A 22,059-nucleotide genomic window follows, 5' to 3' on the forward strand; every position below is an offset into this window, starting at 1 on the left:
TGGTTTTGTGACTATCCGCTCAGTGGCTACTTCTTGGATTGACATACTATACATATTTTGTTCAAACCCTACTGTACCGACTTGGCACCACTGGCTTGCAAGTGACTTGTATCGTAACAGCTGACTAAGAGAAATCAGTGCTGAATTACAGAATATTTAATATAGTGTAATACACATTTTGTCCCACAATTCCTTAGTCAATATCTGGGTAAATAAAACACTTCGTTAGCTTTATTGTTTTTTATTAGTGACCAATAAAAACAATGACGATGTAAGGTAGTGTGCAGGGTGGACCATCGACAAGTGTATATACATTCTGTACAGTACATCTAACTCAGCTTATTATACACAAAAGACATATAAAACTATGGCTAAGTGAACACTGTACATGATGGTGATATGTCTGTGCGGCCTGGAAGGGTATAAAGGTGATGATATTCCTTACGAAATTCCCAGGAACGTAGAAAAAGTAGAGTATTTGAAATGAAGGAACATCAAGGAACTTGTAATTTATTATGTGGATTTATAATTGCACCTTAAACACAATAAAGTAGGTGATATGAGTCATCTAAAGATAGGTCTTATCCGAAAATTGATTTGCACATTTTATTGCTCAGTGTAACGTATTGTGGGAGATATGTATAGTTTCATGAGGAAACCGTTTAAAGAAATATAAGTTATGGAAGGTTGGCAAATGTTTCAAGGAGCTGGGAATCAGGTAAGGAGGGGAAACGTGATGCCTTATCTTATGTACAATAGTTTTCTAGAAGTGGTGTGGAAGGTGGATAGCACAATTTATTGAAAGGTAAACAATTGCGAGTAATTGAATGTTAGCCTTACAAAGTTTAATTGATTTTACGTGTATTATTATTGCGTAGCTGAAGTAAACAAAGGATGAATGGATGATTACACAAGTATGATTTAAATCAGATTAAAAAACAGAAACAATGTAACTCTAATTCGTCAGTATTATAAATTTGAAATCACACTGATTGACTTTAAATGTAAATAAACAAGAAATTTGTAATAAAATGCATAAACGATGATTTAATTCACATAAATTTAAATACGTTTGGATCGACATTGATAGAATTCTGTACCTATACTTTGTATAAAAATATCGTTAAGATCACTACGTGGACTTCGGTTCTAAAGCCTGACAGTTACAAAACCTCTTGAATCGGAATAAGAAAGTCAAGGCTGGCCTTACTACTAAATATCCTTCACAACCGATCAGTATACAAAAATCTTCATTCGTTCAATAGGACGTTTTCAGTCATTTTCACAAGTAAAACGGCAGCTTACAAAATAGAAATGAAGAAATCTCTCGAATGAATGGTAAGGAGATGATGTTAAGCACACACACCGCCGTGCGTGTGGTGCAGAAGCTTCAAGCTCTGCTGAATGTAGTCTGCCCCCACAAGCACAGCCACTAGGGTATCAGCTGTCTAAGTGGAACTATCAGTCCAACTGTACATTGTCGTCTGCTAAGACGGGCACTTGGGTTTATCCGCAATGATCCGCAGAGTCGGACGACCACGACAGTTTCACGTGATAGTCCGAGTCCAACACGAGGTCTGATATGCAGCCTTTCAACCCCCGGTGGTATTTGTGGTGTGTTGTCACCTCCATGTCTTCTACCCCACCTGAAATCATTGCAGGTTGATGAGCACATTATGTTTTGCCTGTATATACATCCAAATAATTCGTTCTTCAACTACAACTGACATCGTTTCAGCTAGATAACTTAATATATACATATTTATCTGTTATCGTGAATGTATAAAAATTACCGTTTCAATGAGTCCCTAAGGGCCTCTACTTACCAACGTATAAGCCCGTGTATGTATTCAGCTGTTTTAATTTTCCTGGTGATCGAATGTATGCAGTCTCGCTGTTGTCAACGGATAACCAGCTCTCCTGGCCATTTCTGAAACAGTATAGTTGCAAATATTAAATGGCATAACCATAACAAATTTGCAGGTCTTCACAAAACAATAAAACTCATCTTACAATATAGGCGATTAAAACGGCCTAGATCACCACATACACGTTTATAATTCATCTTTTTTCAGGAGACTTGATGTCTTAAATATTTACACTAACAAATTCTTAAAATAAAAATTTTTATGTCAATGTTATTTTTTTGAAAAAGTAAATATTTTATTTATGTTTTATTTGTCTGGTAAAAAATTAGGTTCGTTTAGATAAGGGGGGGGGGGGTTAAAATACGGGCTTCTTGTTGTTTTAATGATTATTTAATGATTTTCATATTGTACCTAACTATTCTTTTTAGTTAACAACACTGTAAAAAAACCTAGCATCGTATCAACAGATCTCAAATGCTACAAAGGTGCTCAAAGGTGTGCTTTAAAGAACTATGTGATAGTCAAAATAACTTTTGTTTTTCAAATACTGTGTTGTGACATAAAATTCTCAAAACCTGTAACTGACCCTCCATATCTAGCATAACGTCAAAGATAGAGGAATAAAATGGGTCTCCTACAGCTGCTAGAATTTGGAAGAGCCTAAGGCTGATGGACTGCATGTGAGATTCAACAAAATACAGAAAGTTTGACGTAGCCTAGGGCACGAAAGTAGCCTAAAAAGCATAACATCAATCTACTAAAAGTTTTACGTACCTTGTTGCCTTGAGATGATGCCAATGGCCGTCGTCCATTCTACTAGAGTTGAGCACGAGATAAGCCTCGCCACTGCCCAGGTTGTACCTCATGTGAACCAAGCCGTCTCTCAGGCCCAGAGCTAAGTAGTCACCCCCTCCCTTGGCCCCCTTGGTCTGCTCGCCCCCTCCACTCCACAACAGCACGCCTGAGCTGGCAGCAGTTCGGAACCTCAGTGTGATACTGACTTTGTCCCCGACGATTCTGGAAACCAACATATTGCAATTCCAAATGTCCCTATCAATACTGAACCACAAACAAGTAAGGAACATAGGGAACAAGCCCTTGGGACAACAGTGCGATTTCAGATCTGGTATGTTGTGCCGGAAATATACTTGTGACGAGTCAGGAAGAGCCTGAGCACTGTGCAGAAATTCCTATCCCACAGATCACAGGGTCTTCCCTCACCATGAGCGTTGTAATACATTAGGGCGAAGAGGTGCCATTAGACGTTATCCTTGACACAAGCAACTACACCCAGGCGTAACTTGTGTAATATAAAATGTTTCCTCTATACCTTACGTCTCTGTGAATGAACCGAACAAAAATGGATGATCTCAATTTTTTTTCATTAGAAAGGCCATTGCCTACTTTTTCCCCATCAACAAAACTGGTTTGTAGCTGTAAAATATACTACATATTCCACATATTAACTATTGTGTGGGTAACACAACGTGACAAATAAAGATTTTCTTTTAATGATTTTTCTCTTGTACCTAGCTATTTTTTTGGTTCAGAAAATAGAGATCAGAAATGTATAAATGCTGAGGATTATTTGCAAATAGTCGTCACTGTTTCACAACAAGTTTCAAGTCTCCCGTACCCCAATTACGACAATACAATCAACAGGTAGCTGAACATGTTGGAAAAGTTACACAACACTTTTGGCATCTTTTAGTTTCCCAACTTACCTGTGGACAATATCTGGATCAGTGTAGTGCAGGAACGTGGTTCCTGTGAAGGAGGCAGTAGATGATGTCGTTATGGCGTTGACTTCCTGACAATGGCGCTCACATTGGCACTTGTACGCCTCGTGGTGGGGGACGCAGTGCGCATGCTCCCCGCAAGGCCGCGCCACGCAGGGGTGGGGGCAGTTGTCGACGTTAACCCCAGCCAAGGCTTCGGCCAGAATGTGAAGAGGCTGGTTGTTTATCACCACCTGAAAGCAAAGAAGAAAGGTAAAACTCTATTCTATTGCAAAAAATAAATTTGTAAAACTGGTGAATTAGATACTCATGTAGCTATTTGTTAGGTCATAGATCATAAAACAATAAGAAGCACACTACAGAGTTCGATTAGGAAAAAGGTCAGTCATAGTTACGATTCAAAACTAAACCCAACCCAGCTGTTGAGGCGATTCTTTTAAATAAGGTAAATTATATTGGCTAAGGGGGATACACTAGTAATTTTATTCCATTCTTCACTACTATTGACTTAAACACGTACTTGAAGTTCGTCACTGTCTTTAAAAATTATTAGTTTGTAAGGTAAGTTTTTAAATTGTCATTTCGTGGGCTCTTATTGCTTGCTATATTACTCCCTCGTGATGGTAACTTTGAACTGATGACACTAACAACAATCACAATTAATTATACCATGCACATAATAAAGGTAACGTCATCGATATGGTACACTTCTTAAATTGTAATCAATATGGTTTATTAGAAATTACACAATTGATACTTGAAGTATTGTAATTTTCGTGTACTAACCAGTCTAATTACCAGTTAAACATGACAAGACCTGGGACTTTTATTAGTACTTAATTCCTCGATTTACGATCAAATACTCTAGTCCTATTCTATGTAAATTGATAAAACCTAACAAGCAGCTTCTCTAAGGATTGCGGTTCTGGAAGAGGATGGTTAATCATCTGAGTCTTTGCAATTTTTCTGGCACAAGCTAAATTCAAACATGGTTTTCAAGATAAAATACAAGTTCTTACTCACTACTAGAACATCATCGCAGCCCCATAAGAAAACTAAAGTCAATTAACTATTAAAAGGTTTTCATTAAAAATCCAAATTACCTTTTGTATGCACCCCACAAACGACGTACGGACTTTCACCTTGGGGGATACCATGTCGAAGTTTGGAACTCCGCCGATGTAGAGGTTGAGGGGAAGGGAGAGTTGTGTGAAGGCCCCTGGGGCGAGGATCTGGGTCGGAGGCTTCTTGTCTACTTGGAGGACTGCCAACCTCCCAGTCCGGGACACTCGTAGCTCGTGCCACTGCCCTAGCGTGACAGGCTCCTCACTCCTAAATGGGAAGGGGTGGTTCAATAGAAATTATACACATTTTCCCCCATAAATATGTAGGTGATTATAAATTATGTTTGAGGTCATACGGGATTGGTGAATGATTTAATCTGCCAAAACAGCCGTTACAATAAACTGATTATAAAGTATGTTGAAGCGAAATACTACGATTTGACGCATTTCATAATAACTGTAGATTTTCTATTACATTTAATAAAACATTGATTTAAACTTAAAGCGTAAAATTTGCAGTAAGAGCATACAAAAGGTTGAAAATGAAAATTTTTTCACGACAATTACCATTAATTAGATTTGTTCATATTTATCTGTGTGGTTCTAGCATTGAAGAAGATTGAAAAAGATTGAAGCAGATTGAAAAAGTTTTTGGCTTTTGGCGTCAACGTCGTCGGTTTTGATTGCATCCAGACTTTTCACCCTTATTTTGAAGAGCTTAATGGCTAAGACAGAGATGACTCTTCATATATCTAATGATGCAAAAATCACCAACTGACGACCCAATCGACACCAAAATCCTCTACGGAATCTAATACTACCATGTACTAAAGCAAATTAACATAAACGATGAAAAATAATGCCTGTACAGCATATAACTACAGTAGTTAACTGTCTGTGAGATAAATATGATTAAAAACAGCAAACACATTTACCTTAAAGTGGCAGCTCCCGTTCCCAGATCAAAGGTGAACTCCAGATGACCCTCACTCATATAGACCGACATGAAGTCTCCGACTCCATCAGTGCGATGGCCGTTGTACAGGATGACTCCGTCCCCAGCACTGGGCTTGAAGACTAGCAGGAGATCAAGCCAGGAGAGAGCGGAACCCCCGAGACCCGGGTACCTCAGGTAGGAGGAGCCGTTGAAGGAGGGTACCTGAATCAAGTTGTGATAAATTGTTGTGTTTAATTACCGTTAGAATATTTGAAGGAGGATTGAAGATTTGGTTCAAGGGATGGTAAGGGTTTAAAGGAGACTGATATTGCTAGTGGGAAATATTAGACGTGATGGAAATCTAGATTATAAGGTTACGCTAGCTGAAACTTAAATGAAGGAGGTGAACCTTGAAAGAGACGTTCAGATTCGAATTCGTTGGCTGTAAAAACTAGTCAAACTATCAACCAGTAACGTTTTGTTATATTGATTATTATATTGAAATTTTATAACTTGTTAAAAATTAAAACTTGAAGTAAAGTGATTTTTTCTTATTCTTAAAAAAAAAAAAATCTGTGAATTCAGCTCCATGTGATAAAAAGAGTTTGCTAGTTGTACATATTGAACACTAAATTAATTTAAACATGGTTGTGAAAATTGATATCCTTCGAATAACTTTTGGTCAAGGAGAATAGGCCTGCATTTTAGTTCCATAGATTATTAAAAACCGAACAAATTCAATCAGGGAGATAAGCCAATACTAGAGGATGGTGGTAGAATTGTTATGCAATTTCCAGTTACCAATCACCCAACCGACCTAATGTATTGTATATTTTTTCCTAGCATTCCATTAGAAATAGGTAAAATACAATTGAACACTTAACTTGTATTTAAATATAACAGCTATGTATTAACCTTTAACAAACTGAACACGCCAAAACATGTTTCTCAAGAATTTAATTTCCTAAGTAGTACAAGCAGAAGCGTCTAAGTTACCTGTAAGTCAAGCCTTGTCTCACAAAGGTCGCCAGTAAAGCCAAGAGGACAGAGACACACTGCAGAGTCCCCTGAGGTGAGGCATTTGCCTCCGTGCTGACAAGGGACTTTGCTGCATCTGTCTGCTACACACTCGTCTGTAACAAAAGTAGTAAGTTTCACTACTGTAGTAAGTAGTAAGTTAGTGGGCTGAAAAGCTCACTTTTTGGTTGCCCTTTTTGATTTAACATAAAAAATACATTACACCAAAATGCTTAGTAAATTTCTGGAATTCCAAAATTTGGGAAAAAGATTTACTATCACAGAAAAATATATTCTATCTTTGCAAAAGCCAAATTGTGAATCAAAGACTTTTCATTAGTGTTCGAGACTTGGAGGTAAGTTAAATTTTACCTTTGGTAAGGTGGTTACAAAACACGTGTTTTATGATTCGTAGACGGAAATTGACGCGAATAGTAACTTAATTGGCATGAGTGTACACAATTCAAGTTAATCAATTATAATGATGTTGAAAAAATTTAGAAAGAGATACATGAGTTGTGACTATGTTCACAAAGAAACATGCAGTAAAAGATTTAAGCGTATTTTAGGTATTTCGTGAAATTCTAGAAAGTATAAGTATTTTGAAGGTTATAGTGAAGGTCATGATCATTGTGTTGCTGACTATATTCTCACAAAGGTAAGTAGCTCACAAATGTTTTGAATATGACCCAACATCCCATGACCATTTTAACTGTTATAGATAGTCAAAGTAACAGCTTATTTAAGTAATCCAGCAACACAAGCTAGCTTCATTTTACATTCATCGATAGTAATCTGAGTCCCTGTTTCAATGAACGGATACAATTACTTGTACAGTACACCCCTTCCATTCTTAAAATCTTCATTAAGTGCACTTATGTAATAAAATATGTTCAATATTTCCAGATAATGAATCATTGTAACATGTTGGGAATTTAATCACCACGCATTGAGCTAAAGAAAGAAAAACACTAAAAACAGAACTTTCTAAATTTTAAAGGACTGTTTTTTGTAGGAATATTTTATAACAGCACAAAAAATACATCCCACAAGTTTTAAACATACCAATATCAAAGCCCTTGACGGCGTCACCGGTTGGTGCCAGGGCAAAGTTGTATATAAGATCGTTGATCTCCAGGTGTCTGACGCATCCTCGAAATCCACGCTCTGTGGGAAGCTTCTCCGTAATCCCCGACGTGTTTCCTCGCCCTCCGATGAACACAGGCTCTCTGAACGTGATGCGGGAGAACAGGCCCTGGAATAAAAACGAGGAGTGTGAAATCAGTTTTAACAAACTCGTAGCATTCTATTGTAAGGTGCATTTTCAACTATCTAGGAATGAAAATCCAGTGTGTCAGTTGAAATTGTAGGTAGTTAGTTACACTGTTTAAAAGTGGGTCTTCAAGAGATTTGATTTTTTATCATTTTGTTGAATTGACAAATATAGTGGAAATATTTTTGATGCGTTGGATCAATCTATCTTTAGGGCAAACTACAATTTAACTGAAGATTCAACGATGATGTCTTCCCTGAAGAACAAGGTTTGATATGCTACTTACACAGTGAAAACCTACCAATATGGTAAATTATACTTGAAAGTGAATTTCAGCAAGTGCTATGCTACTTGAAAAACGTAGCTCTAGCCTAGCTAGCATGGGATGAATGAAGTTACTCGATTAAATTACGTATACAACTAATCGTGACTACTTATTTAAAATTATCGAAATGACTGAACAAAAAATGAATTTGATTATGTTCAGTAACAGTATGTTAATTGTTTATAATTATAGCGAGGAGATCCTTGAATAAATAATTAAATGGAAATTAAATGGCCCATCTTATGGTATTTAATTGGGTAAAAAAGGTGTTAAATCCTACCTTTGATCGGCCCTGGACCCTCTTTCCGTTATTCAGTTGTATCCATGCGTCCCAACGGTGCCTGTATAACGTCAGTTTGTTCCATTGGTTGAGCAAAACGTTGTCTTCCGACCTCACCACACCCACACCCGATCCACAGTCAAACCTGCAAATAATTATGTCAAATACAATTAATTTATATTATTAAACAGGATCAAATGTTCACAGGTAAAATAGCTTAAAATATTTTACTGTGAGCAAATAACAAGTAGTAAATATTATTTGACATATCGCTATGTAGCCGTAAGTAATGCTTTTGTTTACACTATTAATCATTCAAATGGACAATCAGAGCAAATGTAAAACTAGCAATATACCCTAATAGTAAGTTTATAGAATGCAATTTACTTCACGTTCTTAAGTTTCATTGTAAATTAGAAATCTACTCATGACTATTACCTACTTAAGTGTCTCATTAAATAAATGGTTCTGAAGAAATGCTATTTCTTAGAATGATTATTTAAGCATAAATAAATGATGAGTATAAATAAATGAGTTACAGCATGTTAATAGTATTTATTGATCCACAAATTGTTATGCGTGAAATCAATTGTACAAATGGCGATTTTTCCGTATATAAATAAATAAAAATAAATATAAATAAAATAAAACAAATAAATAAATAAATGATAATAAATAATAATAAATATTGATATAATAATAAGTATGTATTAAATATAACTGCTTTTCAGAACAACTTTTGTCTTAATAAATAGCAATTATTAAAATAACAAAGCAAATAAATAAATTTAAAAAATTGGAGGGGTTAATTATGATAAAATTGATCCAGAATGTTTAATAGCAAAAGCCCATGTTTGACTTGTTATGTCTTCCTACTAGCTTCTAGTATATCGCTTGAATATATTTACACTTATACTGTTTACTGGTATACTCACAAGACGTTAAATACATAAAAAAAATGGTAAGTGGTGATCGATTTCAATTGGACACTTCAATCATTCATTGACACCATTCTGTGCTTGATGCTCACGAATAAAGTATTCTGTATTCTGTATCATCATCATACCCAATAGGCGAATGGCCCAATAGACTCACCTATTGGGTCTGATGATGATTGGAATGTCCAATCGAAATCGATCATCACTTGCCATCTATTATGTATTTACCATCCAGTGAGTAAACAGTGTGCAAATATATTATTATAAGTGTTACTTGGCGTATTTTATGTGCTTTCAGACATTTCTTTAACAACGCTAGTTACCGGAATTCCACAAAGCCCTGGTAGAGGAAGAGCACCATGAAGTCCCCAGCCAGGTCGTCCCTCTCCCCTGTGAGGAACAGTATACCGTCCCAGCTCTCGGGTCTGAACTCTACTTGCAGTTGCACGTGTTTGTAGGCGGCCCTTAGCGCGGGAAACGCCAACCACCCTTGTCCAGAAAAGCGCGGGGACCTCACCTCCACTTCTGCTGAAAACCGAGGACAATGAGTTAGAAAATGTAAAGGTTACAGTTTGGTAATGCTTTATAATAAGCGTTTGGAGACAGTAGGCTAAGCAGCCCTGTGTCAGACATGTCGGTACTAAGCTAAACCAGACCTTCAATCCATAATTTAAGTTGCTACTTCTTTCTTTTGGTTTTTTAGTAGAACCAATCACGGGGTAACGCTAGTGAAGTGACTAACTGTCAAGGTTTTCCTTGCTACATAGCTTACCCGAGGACTGTCATTAGATAATCAGATGGAAAAGAACAGTGGAAAAGATTTTTTTTTAGAATCATAACTTAATCATACTTATAAGATAATATTTTAATTAAAAGTGGCCTGGTGTAAGTCTGTATGATAAGCATAATTTTGTATACTGCGTTTTACAACACCCCAACGTTCAACGCGTTATTCAAATGCAGCTATTCATTGTCGTTTGCAGTCTTAGAGATGGAAATCACCACTAAGACACGATAGAAAATCTAACAAATATTAGATACAAAACTCCAGTGAATAAGTGGGTCTCTTGTATTTTTCTATTCCAAATAATGTTCAACAAAGAAAGAAGCGTAAAAATTTGCATTTGCAAATTCGGCTTCAATTTTGTATATTTTTTGCTCAACTGTTTTCTCAGAGAGTATACTAAAAAAAAAGATTGTGATATTTAAAAGTAAAAAGACGGCGTTTGACTAGACACCAGTGGCAAAAGAACTGAAAAGAATGCCACCAAAAGTATAAATTGGAGATCTAACACATTGTAAACTAGATAATAACCTATGTCCTGGCTCTTCCAAGTAAATACGATTCCAACCTACGCTAAACACACCTGATTCACAAGTCTGCCCCGATCGACCCAGAGGACATTGACAACGGTGAACCCCCGCCTCCAGGGTACATTGACCCCCAGCAGCACACTCAAGTGTACAAGGGCTAGAAGTGACGTCACTCAGGGGCGATGACGTCACAAACTGGACGGCTTGGACGGTTGTGGATGTTATTCTAGAAAACGACACAGAAAAAAATACACATAGATTACTGCGAGTACATTAAGGCCAAACTGATTGTAAAATATAGAACTTACGTAAGTTAATTGGTACTATACCGACAACGCCGATTAATCGACTGCCAAATAAGATTTTAATTAGTTTTAATAACAAAATCTTCCTAACCAAACGTAACCTTAAACATAGTCCACCCTGAGGTTAGGTTAGGTTATAATTATTAGGTGTGGTCGATATAACACCAAAGTACCAGAACTTATTTTGATAATTTGATAAACAAGTAAAACAAATTATGGTGTATTATATTTCATCCAATTTATTTACCGTTCTAAATCCAAATTACTCATCTAAATTAAAGGCTGTCACTGGAGAACTGATTTCATGTGTAGGAAACCTTTTAAATTACTAATCTGTTAAACTCTTTACAAACTTGTTTAGTCAGTCAGATTTTCGTACATCTAAATTGTAATTCTTGTGCTAATATGCATAAATGTATGTGTGCTACCGTCATGGAAAGAATAACAAATTATCTGCCGATTTGGATTGTACACATACGTGGAAGTGGCAACAGAAGACACTGACGAGGACGTCGAACTCCCTGTTGTGGTTTCCACATTCTCCTCATTGTTGGACCCCGTGTCCAACTCAGCGGAGAACGATGCGTCCTTCTGGTAGAGGATGTCTTCTCCTATGTCCGCCTCAGCCTCTTGCTGAAGTAACATCGGCTCCATCGTGGTGTTCAGCTCTGGAATATCGAGTTGTAACATGTACGAACATGCACGAAGTTTAAATAGAAAATTGTCTAGATATGTGCAAATTTGTTTGTTAGAGGTTATTTTAAGTATTACATTTTAGTGGAACGCATCAAGCAAAGGAGGTGAGTCGGTATACGAGAGTAAACTGTAGTGGTAATGTTGAAGTAGTGCTACAAGGACTTCGCGGTGAACAGCAATTTTCTTACTGTTTGCACGAAAAGGAATTGAAACATTTATTGCGATAACACAGTTAAAATAACTTCTTTGGAATTCCTTGAGGTAAATTCTCTAGAGATTTTATGATTGGGAATAACAATACTCCTTTTAAGGCAATTTATGGAAAGAACCATGTTAGAACAAACAAAAGGGTATTAGATGGACGGTTCGGTAATGTCTATGGTAAGTTAAAAAAATAAACCAGTGAAGGTTATGTTAGTGTTCTCATTTGTGTTGTATATTGAATAATTAAATAATTTCTTACTAAATTAATTTAATTATATTCAATGCTTATTTACAAAATACACTAGAAACTAAATAAGAAACAGGAAGTGGAATGCAAGCCAGTATACAAGTAAAAGGTCAAAGGTCAATACCAATGACTGGAGAGTATCCCCTTCACTTCTGACTAACACTGTGAGAATCGCAAGAGTGCTCTTGTATGGTTGATATTTTTCTCCTACACTTATAGAACAGATTGGATTTTGTAAGTAAATTAGCCAATCAAATAACAACAGATAGATTTTTCAATAGGAGGTTTCAATTCATGGAAATCCTTTTCAATATTTTATGGTAACTCAAATAAACAACATTAGACTTACCTAAGCAGCTGTAGCCGTTTTTGCTGAGGATGAATCCTTCTTTGCAGTCACACTCGAACATACCATCGTGTAGTTCGTAGCACAGCTGTTCACATGGGCTGTCTCTGCCACATCGCCCTGAAACATGATCAAACATTGTGAAACAGTGTTCAGGACAACTAAAGTTCAGCCAAAACGTGGACATATAAAATGAAGCTTAGTAGGCTACTACAGTCCTGAAATCATTACTAGTATCGGCAACAATGTATAGGATTACCAGTGTGTACCTAACGCAAGAGTCTATCAGGCCACAGGTCTTTAATACATAGTCCTGAAAATTTTCTAAACATTGTAAAACAATGTGCTTTACCAGTCTACAGCTCGGACTTGGATCTATTAGGTCAAGGACTTGTACTAGATAGTCCTGAAATCATCAGAGCATCGTAATCTATGTTCAGGATTACCGGTGTGTACCTAAAGCAAGAGTCTATCAGGCCAAGGGTATGTACAACATCATCCTGAAACATGTACAGGCCTTGAAAAATAATGTTCAGGATTAGTATTTATAGTCTACTGCTCGACTTGGATCTATTAGGTCAAGGGCTTGTTCCAGATAGTACTGAAATCATTAGAGTAGGCCTACCGTGAGCAATGTTCGGGATTAACAGTTTGTGCCTAAAGCAAGAGTCTATTAGGCCAAGGGTATTTATTACATAGTCCTGAAACATGTACAGGCCTTGAGGATAACCAGTCTGCAGCTCAGACATAAATCTATAAAGTCAAGGGTCTATGCCACGTCGCGTCGTCCATCAGTTTTAAATTGTTATTAGAATAACCAGGCTTGTAGGCAAGACATGTCTTGTAAAGGATCTCTACTTCATCACACTGAAAAATCTACTTAAGTTGTGAAAATGTATTGCATACCAATTGATCAGTTAAGAGGAGGATCAGATCAATGGCCCATTGTGCTGAAATGTCTTAAACGTTGCAACGAATGCTCAGAATAAGAACGCTACATTTAAGAGCCGGATTTATGGTATAAGCACCGGAAGTCAATGGTTTATACTTAATCGTTCTGAAGCGTTTACGAACGTTAAAACCATCTATGAACAGTTGTGCAGACATTGGTCTATCACTTAATTATGGTCAGCAAAAACATAGATGACGAAAATGCCAAAGTTTATGCATAAAGGTTGTTGAGGGTCAAGATACAAGAAATACTCTTCTATACAGTACAAATTTTTACATATTAACATTTTTTGTGTTATTTGCAAGCTCTTCAAAATTTGTTTTTTATGCGTGAATGTAGCGTAAGATTTAAAAATATTGTTAATGGGGTGGTTTCCAAACTGCCTATGTATTTAGGGACACTTGACCAATGAAGTAAAATTGATTGGGCCGTTTAAAATGTAACTTCCGGCAAAAAGAGTTAACCAAATCCAACCAATGTTTTCCAACAATGAACCTTTTTAGATAAAGACCAATTCTTCGGAAATTTTGTCCAATAATGTTCTTCCTCTATAGAAAGATAAAACAATAAATAACTTATTTCAAATAAATATACATCATGCATATATATTAATTCCCAAATTGTAAATCATTCAAATTCATAACTTTCACGATATTTCAAACGAATTGTACTATTATAAGATAATAAGTAATATTCACTAATTCAAGAGTCATCGTCCACCTAGTGAGTTTCGAAGGACCAATAGCTTCCAGTGAGAGTTCATTATTTGTCCTTTATCCTTAAAGGTCCTTTATTTGGGGAAGTTTTGTAATGCAGAAGTTGTTTAGATGACTAAATAAATTAGTCATGGTGTAGGAATGAAGTCACTGGGGTAATATATTATGGTTGTGGTTATTTAACTCTTAAACCATAGTATTTTTTTTTATTCGATCACAAACTTTGTCTTGTCAGATCATTGTTACAGGATATATATTTAGATTTAATTTTTTTTTCAATTTTCAAAACAAAATCACAAAGTTGATCATTTGCATAGTAAGTGTTATAGCACTAAAATTCACAAACACATTTACCGACCGAAGGCTTACTATGCTAAAGGGTATAGTTGCTTCTAATGGAACTGTTTTATAGCTGGAAGTAGGAAATGGCTCTGCGTCACTCATTTGGACAAACTCATTACAGTAAATTGTTTGTTTCCAAGTCTCTCCAGGGCGTCCTGTTTCTCTCTTTTATTTATTTAAATCACCCACCTGTTGTGCTCATTGTTTTCGGAGATTCACTCATTCCACTCAATCAACTTAGTTTCTTAACTATGCAAATGATGAACTTAAAACATTCTGTTGTTCAAAGGTTTATTGTGGACATTTTCCATCACGAATGTAAAAAAAAAACAATACACAACGTTTCGGGATCTGGAATCTGATCCCGTCCTCAGGTGAAAAAAACTTAACTAACACATTACAACTAACAATACACAAACGCCCAACTTAAGTTGGAATACACTACAGAAGGTAGCAGTCAAAAAATATGCACTGTATAGCAGTCAAGTCATGATATAACATGCAAATAATAACCAATCACAAAACACTATAATCTATAAAAGGTGTAACTTAAAAAGCTCCCACAATGGAACACTAAAAGCACCGTTCGCAACGGCTCCACCAATTAGACTGGTCTAATTGGTGGAGCCGTTTAAATCAACTTTTCTCTAACCTTTTATAGATTATAGTGTTTTGTGATTGGTTAATATTTGCATGTTATATCATGACTTGACTGCTATACAGTGCATATTTTTTGACTGCTACCTTCTGTAGTGTATTTCAACTTAGGTTGGGCGTTTGTGTATTGTTAGTTGTAATGTGTTAGTTAAGTTTTTTTCACCTGAGGACGGGATCAGATTCCAGATCCCGAAACGTTGTGTATTGTTTTTTTTTTTTTTTTTTTTTTTTTTTTACATTCGTGATGGAAAATGTCCGCAATAAACCTTTGAACAACATTAACTCACCATCACCAACAATGAACTTCAAACAAAGAATTAAAACATTCTGTTTACTAAGTTACAAATTAAAAGTACGATGGTATTCAAATGCTGCATATGTAGCTGGAATTCGAGAGGCTTGAAAAATTGGATAAATGGTCATTATCATTATACAGGGTTTTGATAAAATAATGGTGGGGTTTTAACTGTCTGTGAAACTATTATAAGACAAATTTAATATTTCATATTGGTACCCCTGCATCCGGTAGCTCAAACAGTTTTGTTTACATTAATTAAAACAGCTGTGTTTATTGTTGTGCTAATCGACAACCTACTTATTCGTTTAAATAATCTTTAAGTTGTATTTTCTTTACAAACATGGTTTCCATCAAGAAAAGGCTAAGTTTGTGAGTTATTAAGTGAACTGAAGTCAATGAACCTGGTAAAACGGGCATTTAGGAGATGTCAAAAACATGGTTTATTCTTTAAAAAATCAAAATTTCGGCCCATCTAATTGAGTCAGAGATGCAGTTTCAAATGTAACAAGATAAATGTTGCACAACGTGTGGGCTGAAATAGATCATCGTCTGGACGTCTGTACAACAAGAAATGGTGGCCATGTTGAAGTTTATTAGCTATGTATAAAATCTTTTTGATGTTAGGAGTTCAACAAAATAAATATTTTTTGTATCTTTTCTCGTTTTCTTTTTATTTCATAATTAAACCCCACCATTATTTTATGGAAACACTGTATTTTGCTGCTCACAATAATTTGCTACAGAATAAAAATTTGTATTGAAACATAAATCAACTTTCTTTTCATAGTACATTACATAGCAGATGGCGACGAGGGACTTTATTTTTGAACCCTTTGATGATAATGAAGAAACATGGAACAGCTACCTAGAAAGACTAGAAATAGCTTTTGTATTCAACAATATTTCTGAGGAAAATAAGACAATAACACTGCTACATGTTATTGGAAAGAAAACTTATGGAACACTTAGAGATTTGTTACAACCTAAATTGCCTACGGAGTTTTCCTATAAAGAATTAATTAAACAACTCACCAAACACTTTTCACCACTACCAAACGAAGTAGCAGAAGCTTTCAAATTCAACAATAGACGTCAACATGAACGTGAAGACATACAGCACTTTGCAACGGAATTGAAAGAATTGTCAAGATACTGCAACTTTGGCAACTATTTCAACACAGCATTACGAAATCAGTTCATACAAGGATTGAGAAATGAAGCGATTCAAGCCAAATTGATCAGCGAATCGGTCTCAACTATGGACAAAGCACTGGAGCTGGCAACTACACTTGAGAAAGCCTACCAGGATGCAGCAACACTACACCGTGGTGATAGCATATCAATTGGAGTTGAAAAAGTAAGTAACAACATCCATCCTAATAAAGTTTGCTACAGATGTGGAAAATCACATACAACACCTTGTCCACATATCAACACCTTTTGTAATTATTGCAAAAAAAATTTGTCATATTGCTAAAGTCTATTTGTCAAATCCAAATGCAGTGATAAAATTACCTACTAAAAAGTTTGGAACTATTTCTACAGCTAAAAATGTTAAAGCTGTACACAAAGAGTTAAATCTAACATCCGACACAGTATGTGTCCATGATCCCACACACAATGTTGTTGATATTTTGTATAATTCAAAAGGTTCAAATGATAAGATCTTGCTAAAAGTTAATCTTAATGACCGACCAACTACAATGGAATTAGAGACTGGGTCTGGAGCGTCAATCATGTCGCACTATAACTTTAAAAGAATGTTTCCAAGCCACAGACCGTTGCAACCAAGCAATGTTATTTTCAGAGATTACAATAAACACTGTTTTTCTCCAATAGGTAAAACTATGGTAAAAGTTAACTATCATGGACAGACCAAAGTTTTACCTCTATACATTGTAGAAGGAGACCGTGATACTCTATTTGGTAGGGATTGGTTGAAACAAATAAAAATTGACTGGCAAGAAATCAACCAACTGAGTTCCAAAAATAGCTTGGGCTTGGAAAATCTTTTAAAACAATATGAAAATGACCTATTTGTTAAAAACATATGCAAACTTCAGGGATTGGAAGCACAACTTTATTTAAAACCCGATGCTAAACCAGTTTTTAAGAAAGCTCGATCAGTTCCTTTTGCACTCATTCCTAGTGTGAATGAGGAACTTGATAGACTCGAAAGAGAAGGTATTATTTCTAAAGTAGATTACAGCAGTTGGGCAACACCAGTAGTTCCAATAGTAAAGGCCAATGGTAACATACGACTGTGCGGTGATTTCAAAGTCACACTCAACCCATCTCTTCTTGTCCCCGAGTACCCAGTTCCAGCAATTGAACAAATCTTATCTAAAATTGGTAACAGTATCACCTACAGTAAAATTGACGTATCGGAGGCTTTTCTTCATATGCCTATAAGAGAGTCGGATCGTTATTTGTTAATAATAAATACACATAGAGGTTTGTACCAATATAATAGATTACCATTTGGAATATCTGCAGCTCCTGCTATTTGGCAAAAAGCAATGGAGAAAGTTGTTGAAGGGATAGAAGGGGTACAAGTCCTTTATGATGATATAGTTGTTTCAGGCACCACTAACGAATAACATCTTAGCCGTTTAAAACAGGTATTTGAGAGGTTCAAGCAGTACAATCTTAGAATTAATAGACAAAAATCAAGCTTTATGATAAATGAGATTGAGTATTTGGGGTATAAAATTATCAACAAAGGGATATACAAAACTCAAAAACTAACTGCAGCTATTGACCATTTGCCTCGCCCTTCAAACATACATGAAGTCAGACAAGTCCTTGGTCTGATTAATTACTAAAGATGGTTCATTCCAAACATAAGTGAGAAATTATATCCTCTTATAAATCTCACCAAGTCATCTACGAAATTATTTTGGTCTGAGGACTGTGAAAGAACATTCCAAAACATTAAAGAGGAAATGAAATCAGACATATTTCTTACTCATTTTGATCCTAACTTACCACTCATCTTAGCTACAGATGCAAGCCAGCATGGCATCTCAGCCGTTCTTTCACATGTTTCTCCGGATGGGTCTGAAAGACCTATTGCAATGACATCACGAACATTAAACTCCTCGGAAATGAAGTACAGTGACATAATGAAAGAAGCATTAGCCATCTACTTTTCTGTAAAACGTTTTTATTACTTCCTGTATGGCCATCACTTTACTGTTTTCACCGACCACAAACCATTGACATATATATTTGGTGACAAAAAAGGTATACAAATTCTAGCAGCTACTAGATTACAAAATTATGCTGTTTTCCTCCAAGCCTTTAATTTCGACATCAAATACAAATCTACTGATGAAAATGCCAACGCAGATGCCTTATCCCGTTTACCTTCAAATATTTGCCAAGATGTTAACCAAATAGACAACGTTGATGTTTTTGAAATACAACAACTCCAAACCCTTCCCGTTTCAAGCAAACTAATAGCAGAAGAAACTCAAAAAGATCAGGAACTGTCAGACATCTATGAAGCTCTTAATGAAGGAAAGCTCATAAACCATTCAAGTGAGTTCAGAGATACTGAATCAGAATGGAGCTATCAAATGGGGTGCTTATTTAAAGGACATAGAGTTGTAATACCAAAATCATTAAGAAACAAAATTCTTTAAGAACTTCATGAAGCACATATAGGTATGATTCGGATGAAAGCTTTAGCTCGCTCCTATGTCTGGTGGAAAAATATTGACCATGATATTGAAACATTGGTTCGAAATTGCAAAATTTGTCAAGAGCATCGTAGGCCTAATGATCCAACCAAAGTACCTGTACATCCATGGTCTGCTCCTGAAAAACCTATGGAGAGAATTCACGTTGACTTCGCTGGACCATTTATGAACAGCTACTTTTTAATTGTGGATGCGTACAGTAAATGGCCAGAAGTTATTCCAATGAATTCTACAACTACAAACAAAACCATAGACTGCCTGCGAACATTCTTCAGCAATTTTGGCATTCCACATATCTTGGTTTCAGACAACGGTCCACAATATACTTTTCAAGAATTTAAAAACTTCAAAGAACCGAATGGCATATGCCATAAACGTTCTGCTCCATATCATCCAGCTACCAATGGGCAGGTCGAAAGATATGTTCAGACCTTAAAACAATCCCTTAGGTCTATGAAAGATGAATCTGGTACCCTTAACCAAAAGGTTGCCAGATTTATAATAGCATAAAGGAGAACACCTCATGCAACTACAGGGTTAACACCTGCTCATAAACTCATCTTTTCATCGGCAGACCGTTGAGGTCAAGGCTTGATTTGACACTTCTTAACTCTTCAAATACTTGCACAAATGACCAGACTATCCAACAATCTTATGGGAGGAACTTTAAAGAAGGAGACTCTGTTTCTTTTAGAATCTACGGAACGCCACAAAAGTGGAGATTTGGAATGATTCTACAAAAACTGGGCACGTGCCACTATAATATTGAATCTGGAAATTCCACCTACAGGAGACACATTGATCAAATAAGATCGGTTGGTTCAAATTTAAGCGGTGAGAAGGACGACAGGGACTACTTTATCAATATCAAACTTCCTCTAGGGTCTACAATTCAAGATGAAGAACTACAGGGAGCAAATGATCATGTGTTCAACAACCATACTGAAGATGAAGCTCGCTTTAACCAACCTCTAGCTCCTCTACCAAACGGTGAAGCCTCAAACCCTGTCTTAAGAAGAAGCTCAAGGAAAAAACAACCGGTTACAAGATTGAATATGTGATTCTAAAACTTAGGGGAGAGGTGCTGTGTTCAACCAACTGTTTCCTAATTTCTTTTATTTATCATATGACTTTGTTTACATTAATTTGTTTTTTGTTTTGTTTCACTGAAAAAGCTAACTCACAATAATTTGCTACAGAATTAAAATTTGTATTGAAACATAAATCAACTGTCTTTTCATAGTACATAGCATAAGAAGTTAATGATTTGCTCAGGCATAAACATTTTCAGTTGATGCGATTAAAAAGGTTTATATAAAAAATCTTTTAACTTTCTATTTGGTCAAAACAGTTAGTTTTGAAGTAACTGGTCACATGTTTCAGAAATGTAAAACCGTGTCCAAATCGTTTGGTTCAGGAATAGATGAAGTGGAGGGTGTAAGCCGTTTCCTATTAGAATATTTCCCTTCTCAATATTGTCGGTCTCCTTCGCACCAAAGCTGATGTTTAATGTATCAGACAGCTGTTGTTGAGACCTACTTTGCCTGTGTCAGTATGATGCCTTGGCAAGGGATTAGGTCTGACGTCGGCTTTGGTGTGACAGTTATAATCAGCTGAAGTGATCTAGTGTATTCGTTAGATTAATACAGAGTTAATCCATTTGGTCGATGACATTACATTGATAAAATGTACTAACAAAGGATTTTTACCAAAGTAACATATCGAGATATGTAGTTGGGGTTTAATTATTTGGCTTAAACATAAAACAAACATTTTTATTTCATTGTAAGAATACCATTTGCTTTTTAAACTGACTCTATGTAACGGTGTTAATAGGATATTTTAAATACACTGACAAATTTCTTCGATATGATATAGAGCAAACGAATATCACGACTTGTATAAAATTTATTTAATCTGCAACATTAGTAACTATTTTTAAATTACTTTAACGATTAAGTTAATATTTTTTACTTGTAAAGAAATTATTGAAATGGTTGTGAAAGGTAATAGGTTAAGAGGGCAAATTTGGGGTAAAATTAAACTATTCGAATTCAACTAGATTTTAATATGAAAAATCTTAGACGTGAAAATAAAATACATCAATACGAGGGTTTATTACAAATGAGGTTCATTCACCGTTATAAGTTAGTAAAAACTTAAATGTTTATACATTGAATAGTCGTATTTAAAACAGTATATAATTGTTATACGATAGGTATGCGAGTAACACTATTTAGCTAATAAATACTAAACACATATAGTAAAATATCTAACGTTTCATTGCAAAAGGAGAGTTCCTATAACTTAAATGACAATACAAAATAAATATCCTCCATGGTAATTAATTGTTAGGGAACGAGCTGGTCTAGTGGTTAGATCCCGGGACTTTGATCCCTGAGTCCCCGGGTTAAAACCCCTCCAAATCACCAATGGATCTAAGTGATAATGCCGCAACCACTAATGTGTAGCCTGAAGTAATGTGAAAAACCCCCGAGCTCTTGGCTAGCGTCCTAAGACAAAATATGGTAATTAATTGTTATATGACGTATTAAGATTATCATATATGTTATCCTTGTATGATTCTGAAACGAATCCCAATATACTGTAGGGGCTAACATTGTATAGAGATGGAGACATTGCATCTACATCTCCAAGATACCTGTCACCTACAAGACATTATGATGTAATGTCAACTGCAGATCTCTCCACAGACTGTAGATGTTGTCATGATATAGAGACGGACAGACATCAGAAACATTTACATATACTGTACATATCCAAAAAAAGTCACCATCCAGACATACCAATCTGATAGTATATTTTATCCATAAAAA

The 22,059-nt window shown here is 35.8% G+C and overlaps 1 protein-coding gene across 2 annotated transcripts in view; it reads right to left on the reverse strand.

The window, feature by feature from the left end:
- Positions 1 to 234: 234 nt before the first annotated feature.
- LOC128996115 (pikachurin) overlaps positions 235 to 22,059 on the reverse strand; it is a 218,041-nt gene continuing 196,216 nt past the window's right edge. The window contains exons 2-14 of one of the 2 annotated variants that reach the window (XM_054421227.1): positions 12,557 to 12,673; positions 11,539 to 11,728; positions 10,809 to 10,981; positions 9,765 to 9,966; positions 8,504 to 8,648; positions 7,691 to 7,880; positions 6,605 to 6,741; positions 5,607 to 5,830; positions 4,711 to 4,939; positions 3,593 to 3,840; positions 2,643 to 2,885; positions 1,827 to 1,930; positions 235 to 1,646 (exon numbers count right to left, since the gene is read on the reverse strand). In XM_054421227.1, coding sequence (XP_054277202.1) covers positions 1,507 to 1,646; positions 1,827 to 1,930; positions 2,643 to 2,885; positions 3,593 to 3,840; positions 4,711 to 4,939; positions 5,607 to 5,830; positions 6,605 to 6,741; positions 7,691 to 7,880; positions 8,504 to 8,648; positions 9,765 to 9,966; positions 10,809 to 10,981; positions 11,539 to 11,728; positions 12,557 to 12,673 — 2,342 coding nt within the window. In that variant the 3' untranslated portion in view covers positions 235 to 1,506. Of the gene's footprint in view, positions 1,647 to 1,826; positions 1,931 to 2,642; positions 2,886 to 3,592; positions 3,841 to 4,710; positions 4,940 to 5,606; positions 5,831 to 6,604; positions 6,742 to 7,690; positions 7,881 to 8,503; positions 8,649 to 9,764; positions 9,970 to 10,808; positions 10,982 to 11,538; positions 11,729 to 12,556; positions 12,674 to 22,059 lie in introns of both variants that reach the window. The other variant, XM_054421226.1, reaches the window with a different exon arrangement.

This window comes from Macrosteles quadrilineatus, unplaced genomic scaffold (genome assembly GCF_028750875.1).
Source record: "Macrosteles quadrilineatus isolate MER2022 unplaced genomic scaffold, UCM_ALF_1.0 Scaffold_6__1_contigs__length_79288215, whole genome shotgun sequence".
Taxonomy (NCBI): domain Eukaryota; kingdom Metazoa; phylum Arthropoda; class Insecta; order Hemiptera; family Cicadellidae; genus Macrosteles; species Macrosteles quadrilineatus.